Below are 9,682 nucleotides of genomic sequence, written 5' to 3' on the forward strand. Positions count from 1 at the left end.
ATAATATTTACAATGTAAAATTACTGCAGAGATATTTTTCTTTTTCATTTCGCATAAACTACCAATATGGAAGTCAGTGTTTGTAGCCTGTTGTAACAAGGCAAGCTGACTACAAGCATATATAACAACAGCTGCTGTAAGCTTACACACATACATACTGTACATTGGGTTTCATTGTCTTGTTCAGCAGCACATTCATAGTAGCTGTCAAGAGAGGAAAACATTGCGCATTCACTTTCACTACACAGATTTTGTTTTCTTCAGCTGGTTCAGAAATAAAACAAATTGAGACTGCAAACATTATGGGACACAAGCTTAGTCAAGAAGCACCATATTCTCAATTCCCTTATCCTTTTCTTAGAAAGCTTCAACTAGGTTAGTTAGCATTGAAATAAAATTCTCACACTCGCTAATGTAAAGATTCAAGAATTCAAGAAACAGACTTGCTATGTGTTTCCCTCTCAGCCATGCAGGAAATTAACCGATACTCAAAAAAGAAATCTTCTTTGATGTGCCTTAGACATGGTGGTCTTATTAGCTATTTCCATTCATACTGAAAGCTGTTATTGTATTTCTATGTCAAATATATTTCTGGGTGATACTTCTCTTGAGTACCTCTCCTGAGTAATAGGGCTAAATTGGGCTTAAATTGGGCTCAGGAAGTCTAGTTTCACTACAGATCCAGTTCCAAGTTGATTAAATACCTGTAATTTGTTCAGTCAAATGTCATATCCATTGCTTTTTTTTGTTAGCATTGAGCAGATGAAGTTTTGAACTATTCCTTTAAATATAAAGTTAACTTTTGCTTCTTATTAGGGGTTTCAAAGATACTCTAATTTATTGAGAGGAAGACAAGATAAAATGTTATCAACCACTAAACATACTATGTATAGCACTGTATCTAACCCCCTAATGTCTTACATATCCCACTGTAGCTGGCCAGAATATGACACTCTGCAGTATGTGCTGCTTCTCTGTGCTGCTGTTGGCTAATTTGTTGTTGTTCAGTGTGGTCACAGTTAAGATAAATGACCCTATTAGAAAACATGGTGGGGGTTATCTGTCAGCATCACCGTCCCTCTGCGTGCTCAGACACTGTCTGCCACAGCTATCACCGGACACCACCACTATCATTCTGTGTGTGTGTGTGTGTGTGTGTGTGCATTATAAAAAGGATTGTTCCGCTTCTCAGTCATGATGGGGGTTTGTGACTTGCCTTGTAAACACACGTGAGCATAGCAGTCAATTAAAGGAGCGAATTACCAGTGATAGTAGTAGTAGTTGTACATGCCACTATGGCTCATTTAGTTTAGTGTACTGTAGTGCGTCAAATATTTGTTGATCGATTAATTTATTAAATTTAAATCAGCAATAGTTACACAAATAATTGGTAACAATTTATCAAACCGGAAGACTTAAAGCTATGCTAGTTGCTCTGTGAGGCTCGAGTTAGGCACAGCTGTGCTCGGAGTATAATGCTAACATGCTAATATGCTCACAATGACAACGTGCTGATGGTAAACATACCTGCTTAACATGTTCATCAAACCAAAATGCTAAAATCTGTTAATCAGCACAAAAATAAAGTTTAGGCTGATGGGAATGCCCTTGGCTTCGTGGGTATTTGGTCATAAACCATAACATTGGACAAATTGAACCATGAATATCTGTAGAAAACAGAATTTTAAATATTTGTTATTTTAAATTTGTAAACAGAGGTGGCCCTCTGTGTATTTTCTGTCAGAATGAAATGAAAGCCATGCTGCAGTTTGACTCAGGCAGAGAAGGGAGAGAAGGAAATCCTTGTAAAGGGGAGGAAACTGTTGTGTTCATAGTGCAAGGAGACCGGTACAGCTTCTGTACTATGGCTAAGGATGTGTCTGCCTTTGCCATTCATACACCCAGCAGACAGCATTCTGGGAGCTCATTACAGCAGCCTCTGAGCTGGAGGAAATGCTACAGCGCTGCAGGATCAGGGAGCCAGTTCAGTGAGCTCAGCCCCAGCTGCACTAACAGTGTTTCAGCGAGCAGTGCTTGGGCATAGGCCAGCAGGATAAACCAACAGTGACAACCCAGGATTTGCATGAGCTTCTCCTCCCATTCCACAAGCAAGCTCATTTAAAGTTTGTAGCAGAAAAGGGAGTTTGGATGTGACATGTGGAAGGTGTGCAAAGTCAAGCAAACATGACATAACTTATGCTGAGCTGGTGCACAGTTTCCAACTTAATTTTGCTCCCATCATAGGCGATCCATGAAGGCTGATGCCCTGGGATGCTGTGCCATTTGAGAACAACTATATTGTGCTTTTCTGCTGAAGCATTCAACTGATGTCAGATACTGTGTCGCTGGTAATTCTTAGTGAATGGCTGGTAGCTAAACCATTGTCAAGGTCTCGTTAATCTTGTTATGTGGTTGATTGTGTGATGTCCAATTGTCTGCTCACTGTCTCTTTTCCTGGTTGGTCTTTTCTACTCCATTGGCACTGTCGAATCCATTCTCTCTGCCTTGATTTCACCTCTTAGTAAATTATTGTGTGTATCTATCTGTCCTCTCCTTCTGCAGAGCCGCAGTCCACGGCATTCCCAGTCTACCCAGTCTGGGCTTGCCGACCAAGCCGCCAAGCTCTCCTTTGCCTCTGCTGAATCCTTGGAGACCATGTCAGAAGCTGACATCCCCATCGGGTTTAATCGGATGAACCGATTTCGCCAGAGCCTGCCGCTGTCCCGCTCTGCCAGCCAGAATAAGCTACGATCTCCAGGTTAAGATTTGAAGCACTACTGGCAAGCTGTCACAACATCATGGCTGGATTCAAGGAAAATTTACAGCTCTGTTTACCTAATGAAGCTGGTGATGTGCACCGCTGTGTTTACACTTCATGGGAGAAAGTGTTCTACTCTCACCTCATTTACCGTAACAGTTTTTGTTTAGTTGAATGGCTGTGCTACAGAGAACTAGAAAGTAGTGAGTCCTCAGATAACACAACTTTCTTAAATAGTTCAACACAACATATTCCTAAAATATTCACGCAGCATGTGTAAGCAAGTGTGCATGTGTAAAATGAGCTTGAAAGTATGGTTTATTCTTTTTACTTGTAGTTATTAAAGCACTATATTGTTTAGGATGTTATTTTTTTGACTGTTTGACTGTAATACTACACCCCTTTGCTAATCACACAGGACTGAGTATGTTTTTGTGCAACTGCAAGATTAAACAGCAGTTTTGAGGACAGGTTAACTAGAAAAGGGCCTTGGGAGCATAGAGTGGGTTAGATTGATGCTGGTCCAGACTAAGGACTGGGTTTACATCAGGTCCAGTTAGATTAAAAAGTGGCAAACTAAACTGTCAGTGACTGATGAAGGACATTTTAAGTGAGTTCAGACAGAAGTAGAACAGCAAAGCTGCCCATCTTTCCTCTCCATGTCTCTTTACTAACTACTTTGTTTTTTCTCTCCCCAACTCATCTGCTATATTTCACAAATTTTACATGACTTTTAATCACTGGTCTTTCTTTGCTTTGCTTTGTTTGTTTTTGTTTTTTGTCCCGCGGGTGTATGAAGATGAATATTCAGGTTAGTCAGGTGTCAGACTCATCTTTACCTGTTTAATCAAGTTTGGTTGCAGCATCTGAAGTTGGGCTATTTGGGGTAATTTAACTAACATCATTGCAATTTGATTATGGATAGGAAAAAACGTTTTACTCAAGGCAAAGTAGTAAATACTCTGCATCTTTACACCTTAACTGTAAATTCTCACACGGCTACCATAGTCCTATTCTCACTTTCAGAAAGAATGAACTGGTGTTTACTGTGTCAGTGATTATTCATGGTGATTTCTGATGATAAAAATCATTATTTGGATTTTGTGTACCAAAAACATTTTGATCATTATTGACTCAACTTTGTTTTTAAAAAAAGGCAGAAAAATGCTACAGTAAAAGATTTGACCAAATCGCTTTGCTATTCGTTCCATCCACAAAAGCCATTGCATTCTGACTCAGCCATCTCTCCCTTATCATTCTCTTTTAGGCGTGCTGTTCCTGCAGTACGGAGATGAGACACGTCGGGTTCACATCACCCACGACTTGAGCAGCCTGGATACGCTGCACGCTCTTATCGTGCACATGTTCCCTCAGAAGTTGACAGCAGGTATGCTGAAGTCACCCAACACGGCCATCTTGATCAAGGACGAGGCGCGCAACGTCTTCTACGAGCTGGAGGATGTCCGGGACATCCAAGACCGCAGCATCATCAAGATTTTCCGCAAAGAACCCATCTACGCTTCCTACCCTGCTGCTGCACACCTGGCTAATGGAGACCTGAGGGTGAGGAGAAGGGAGCTGGGGGAGTGGGGAGGTGAAGAGGGCAAACTTTTTTTAGAGGAAGAATACTGTCTGATCCCCTGTTAGTGTCAGTGAGATCCGCTGTAATGCTGAGCCTTTACATAAAGAGCAACAGTGTGCTTCTTTGGCAAGGTAAGTGTTTTTTTATATTTCAATGGTTACTTTGACAGGATGTTATGGTGTAGTATGTGGGTTAGTAATTTAACAGGTATTCCTCCTGGAAATGTATTTTCTTATCTTCAAGTAGGCCATCTGTTGCTGTGCAGACACCAGAGAACAATGTTCCTCTGTGAAAGCATGAGCAAATTCTAACATCCTAAGCTATTTCTACTTCAGTGAAGATCAAGGAAGCCTAAGGGAGATCTTTTTTTTCAAGAATGGTTTTATACAAAAACCATGCTTACCATCTGCATTATTCACAAAATACTGAGCATAAAACTGCTATTAACCATGCAAACAGGCAGTAAAAAAAGATAATGCCTGTGTACATTGTGTGTGCATGTACTGTGCTGTATGTTTTATGTGTTTGTGCATGCGTACCTGGCTGTTTGTGCCTGTGTGTATAAAGGAATAAGAGATGGAGAGTCAGCTGACCAGTACCCATAAACTGCCGAAGCACATCTACATTTAAATACACCCTCAAACTGAGTTCGAAACCAGGAAATCTGAAATGCATTTTGATTTTAAGTGACACATTTAATCTGGCGAAACCAAGAATCATCAAAACTACCCATCATCTTTCACAGCAAGTGTGAGATGCACAGTCCATCTCTTCTTTATAACTGTTGAAGAGTCTCAAGGCAAGATAAGCATCTTGTCATTCATTAAGTTCCAGTGCATGTTGTGTAAGGTGCTGTCTTGTGAAGCAACTTGAGGCTTAACTGTGTTTTATCTATTTGCTTTGTTTAAGTTGTGTCCCTACAGACCATGTCATATAGCTTTGTAAATAAGTATACTATGTATATACATTTGTCTCTAGGCATAATGGCTCAGCAGAACAAATTCCTTCGTCATGCTCCAGTATATTCTCTGTATTACAAGGTGCTGCATGACAAGGTTAGCTAGTATGCCAAGAAGGGAATAAAAATAAGAAAACCAGGGCAACAAAAGTAGTTATGTGACAGGGAAAGCCAAGTATTTGGTTTTCAGACAGTCCTTTTTCTTTCATTCTGTCACTGGCCTAATAAAAAAAAAAATCAAGAACATTTTTAGAGAATAAATTCTGCAATTGGATGTATAATTGGTCTTTTGAGAAATCCATCTTCTCTTGGCATGAACAGACAGTGACACCCTATTTATTGTCAGTTAGATCACAGTCAACTTCATGTCAAACTGGCACTGCGGAAACACAGCACTCTCATCTGTAGGTCTCCATGGTAACCATTATCTCTGCTTTTTTATTTTAGAGGGACATGGTGTACTCGTCTCGCGACTCCTCCCCAACTCGCCGCCTCAACACCCTCCCCTCCTCTACGGCCTCAGCGTCCTCTGGTTCTCCATCTCGCTCACGCCTATCCTACAGCGGCGGCCGTCCTCCATCCTTCACTGGGTCCCACTCTCAGCATGAACAGCCCCGACATCCCCACCATCCCTCTGCCGGCCACGGTGCCAACTTAGGCCTCTCTCCCTCGCCCAGCGCCATCCTAGAGCGCCGCGATGTCAAGCCTGATGAAGAAGTTTCTGCAAAGAATATGGCGCTGATGAAGAGTGAGGGGCTGTATGCAGATCCCTACAGCCTTATGCACGAGGGCCGCCTCAGCATTGCCTCCACTCAGTCGTTAGCTGCCATCGGAGACCCCTTTAGCTTCCCTGTTTCCAGTGGCCTGTACCGCCGTGGCTCTGTGCGCTCTCTCAGCACCTACTCAGCCGCTGCTCTTCAAGGGGACCTGGAGGACTCCCTCTACAAGCCTGGAGGTTCGCTCTACGCTGACACATACTCCTCAGCCACTCTGGGCATGGGTTTTCGCATGCCGCCCTCATCCCCGCAGAAAGTCCCTGACATGCAGCTGAGGGACAGGGACTCTTATTCTAGCTCACCCAGCAGAGCCTCACCTGTCAGGCAGACCTTCCGCAAGGACTCTGCCTCCTCCTCTGTGTTTGTGGAGAGCCCAAAGTCGAGGCCCAGCTCCAGTTCAGAGCCTCTGTGTCTGACAGCTGGGCCTGGGGAGGGCGGCAGGGCCACGCCTGGCTTTGGTTCTTCAATGTCTGGACAGGACCCTGACAGCAGCAGGTCAGTGAGAGTCCGTGTGGTGAATTTCATTAAGGTTTTTTGTATTGTTTAAAGAAGGTCCTGAAAACATTTTTTCTTGAAAGCTTCTGCTCCACCTTCTGAGTGAGTTCTGTGAACACAACCTTATCTGCCAAAATACAAAAACAAATACTGGTTATTTTGCAAGAAAGGTTTCTGTATTTGTGTTTTCTCAGTTTTGTTCTCACGGTTTTCAAACCACAATCATAAAATCCTAAACAGGATGGTCTGCAGAATTGGATTTTATGTTACGTTTTAAACTTTTGATTGTGACTCACATATTGTGAAGCATATATTTAAAACCAAGTTTACATGCACTTTTAAAGCTTCATTGCTTACTCTACATCACTGTGTGTTAAATTTCTTTTATCATTTTGTCAAAGCTGTGTTAAGCGTTTGGTGAGAGGCATGTGGTATTTAATTTTGCAGGGATCATCGCCTGGAGCGTATGGAGGCAATGGAGAAGCAGATAGCCAGCCTTACTGGGCTGGTCCAGAGTGTGCTGACCAGAGCACCAGACAGTGATAGCACGTAAGCCCCTCCATTATACCACATTAACCCTCCAAAACTCACAGATACAGCTTCAGGTCTGACATGTATGGAGCAGTATTGACAGGAGCAGGCTATTATCCCAGCCATTATCAGCTCCATAGAAGTTAGTGAAGTGGTACTTTACTTTGTGTGAGCACAGCACACGCACAGAGCACTAAATATTAGCTACACAGCACAGTGCTATTGATTTATTCATTGATACATAGAGATGTGTTTTTGAGTAGATTTTTAGTTCCTCATTTACATGGAACATTGTTTTTTATGGCACTGTAGTCTCATTAACACAACAGGGGCTCATTAACAAGAAGATAACTTGTTCGCCATCAGTCTGATAGTGTCCAGTAGTAGTGCTGTTAGCGTTAGCACTGTAATTGCCTTGCCCTGTGGCCGTTGATCCTCAGATGCGGCCTGCTGCGTCTCTGCATGATGGCGGGCTGCCCTCCAGACCAAGGGACGGAGTTCTCACGGCCATTACCTTTCTCTTCCAGCGAGAAGACCGAAACCAACAGTGACGGCTCCGCCACTGGAAGTGAGTGCAGCAGCGTAATTGCCACCTTGTTACGAGCACCACTGCTGTGCTGATCTGTTCAGGAATTATTTTACGCTTTAATTTTCCTGAAAACAATGCACTGCAATTTAAAGAGGATAACGGACACAAACAAGCACTGATGGTGACCTCCTGGTTTACGACAGAGGTATCTAAATTTGACAATGCTCTCACAATGGTCCTGCTGGGTTCAGTTAAGAGTTGTTGAGTTGTTTTTTTTTAAGGGCTTTTTACATTTGTAGTTTAGTCCATTTGATCCAGTCCAGGAGAAAAAGATTATAGGCTGTCGAGTTTTAGTTTTGGTCCTGTTTCTGTTCACACTGGCTTTTTAACTAACAAAGCAAGAGCTGTAAACATATAGTTATACAGACTGACCGGTCCCTCATTCATTGGGCAGTTTTGGCAGTTGACATTCTGCATCATCCGAACCCATGTGGGGAAATTCTGCTTACTCAATTTGAAATCATGCTAAAATTACACAAAATACTAACAATTAATACTGTAGTTGGTCCGTTGGCTTTCAGACTACAAACAAACCGCACCAGAGTTCACTCAGAAACACACCAAGATCCCCCATTTTCATGCTGTCTCAGTCTTGTGGTTTAGTCTACATCAGAGTTTGATAAACAGCTTTTACACCAGCCTAAATAAACCAGACTAAACAGGCAAATGCCTTTTTGTTTTTTAAACAAACCAAACCGGCTAACTCATTCATCTCTTTCTTTTCTGTTTCACTATCTTTGTCTTTCTCCCGACTACTGACCTTGAAGATTTTCATTCCAAACGACTCATTCATTTGAACACACAGCTAAAAACGTATTGCTAGTCAAGTGGATTTTAGAGAATTACTTTGGTTTGGAGCCATTGCAAGACTTTAAAGTAACAGTACAATGCTTGGACAATTGAGTATTGTCCAACTTACTCACATGAGAAAAGCATCAATTTCATCAATTTGTCCAGTATGAAGAAGTATTTAGCCTCACTAAGCACAAATACAGGAAGCAGGGAGGGACATGTTGATAAAAGCTTTGATAAAAAACAAAAATGTATACGTTCTAACAAACAAACATACAACACTGTCAACATAACCTTCTTGACGAGGTAATAAGACAGACAGCCTTAGTATTTGGAAGGTTTATTTTTGTCATTTTTTACTATGACTATACTGGATGCATAGATATTGAATTGTTATGTTTAAGGGAAATCCCCACAATTTCAGACTTTAGCTTAAAAATTTATTTTTATACATATTATATTTGTCAGCATAGAATATTTGAAACAGTGATAGGAATCGTTTCAGGTGTAGCCTAATACATATTGAAGCATTTTTGAACATCATTTTATCATCCTACATTTCTTTTATTCCTCCAATTCCCCTTTCTGTCATTTTTCCCCTATGTCCCTAATTTTGTAGCGCAGTTTTGGCACAAACAAACCTTTTCTGTGGCCAGACCTTCACAGGGCCAGTGCAAGGACACAGTAGTCTTTAAAGCTTCCTCACAAATTGATACATGGCCAAAAGACTAAGCCATCACTGGAATCATTTTCTCTAGTGTAGTCAATAAAAATTCTCTCCAGAATCATCATTCTGTAAATATGAACTTTTAAGACTTTCCTCTTCACTGTCTCTTTATTATCCTTAATTTCTCTGTAACTTGCTCACTCTTTCTACATTCCAGCAGGACGACTGAAAAAAAAAGGTAGTTGCCATCTCCTATTCTATCGCCCTTTTTATTTCTCCGATCAGACATCTCTCATGGCTCTCTGTATGGTTGTGTGTTGTTGCTGGGTAGCCGGCAGTGTCTATCCTCACGTTTTCCTCCTGGCTGGTTTCCTAGAGAGTGGACCCCCTCGTCCTGTCTCTGTCTCTACTTTCTGCTTGGTTTTTCCTTTGGGAATTTCAGAAGGCTGTTTTGTCACAGACTAGGCTCTCCTTTTGTAAGTGTGTGTGTGTGTGTGTGTTTGTGTGTTTGTGTGTTTGTGTGTGTGTGTGTGT

The 9,682-nt window shown here is 41.8% G+C and overlaps 1 protein-coding gene across 9 annotated transcripts in view; it reads left to right on the forward strand.

Moving 5' to 3' along the window:
- Positions 1-9,682, forward strand: part of srcin1a (SRC kinase signaling inhibitor 1a) — a 102,221-nt gene that overhangs the window by 67,160 nt on the left and 25,379 nt on the right. For 4 of the 9 annotated variants that reach the window (XM_032538624.1, XM_032538629.1, XM_032538630.1 and 1 more), the window contains exons 5-11: positions 2,563-2,758; positions 3,558-3,569; positions 4,026-4,321; positions 5,746-6,569; positions 7,017-7,118; positions 7,541-7,668; positions 9,366-9,386. In XM_032538624.1, coding sequence (XP_032394515.1) covers positions 2,563-2,758; positions 3,558-3,569; positions 4,026-4,321; positions 5,746-6,569; positions 7,017-7,118; positions 7,541-7,668; positions 9,366-9,386 — 1,579 coding nt within the window. The remainder of the gene's footprint in view (positions 1-2,562; positions 2,759-3,557; positions 3,570-4,025; positions 4,322-5,745; positions 6,570-7,016; positions 7,119-7,540; positions 7,669-9,365; positions 9,387-9,682) is intronic. The other 5 variants (XM_032538625.1, XM_032538627.1, XM_032538626.1 and 2 more) reach the window with 5 other exon arrangements.

This window comes from Etheostoma spectabile, chromosome 15 (genome assembly GCF_008692095.1).
Source record: "Etheostoma spectabile isolate EspeVRDwgs_2016 chromosome 15, UIUC_Espe_1.0, whole genome shotgun sequence".
Lineage (NCBI taxonomy): Eukaryota > Metazoa > Chordata > Actinopteri > Perciformes > Percidae > Etheostoma > Etheostoma spectabile.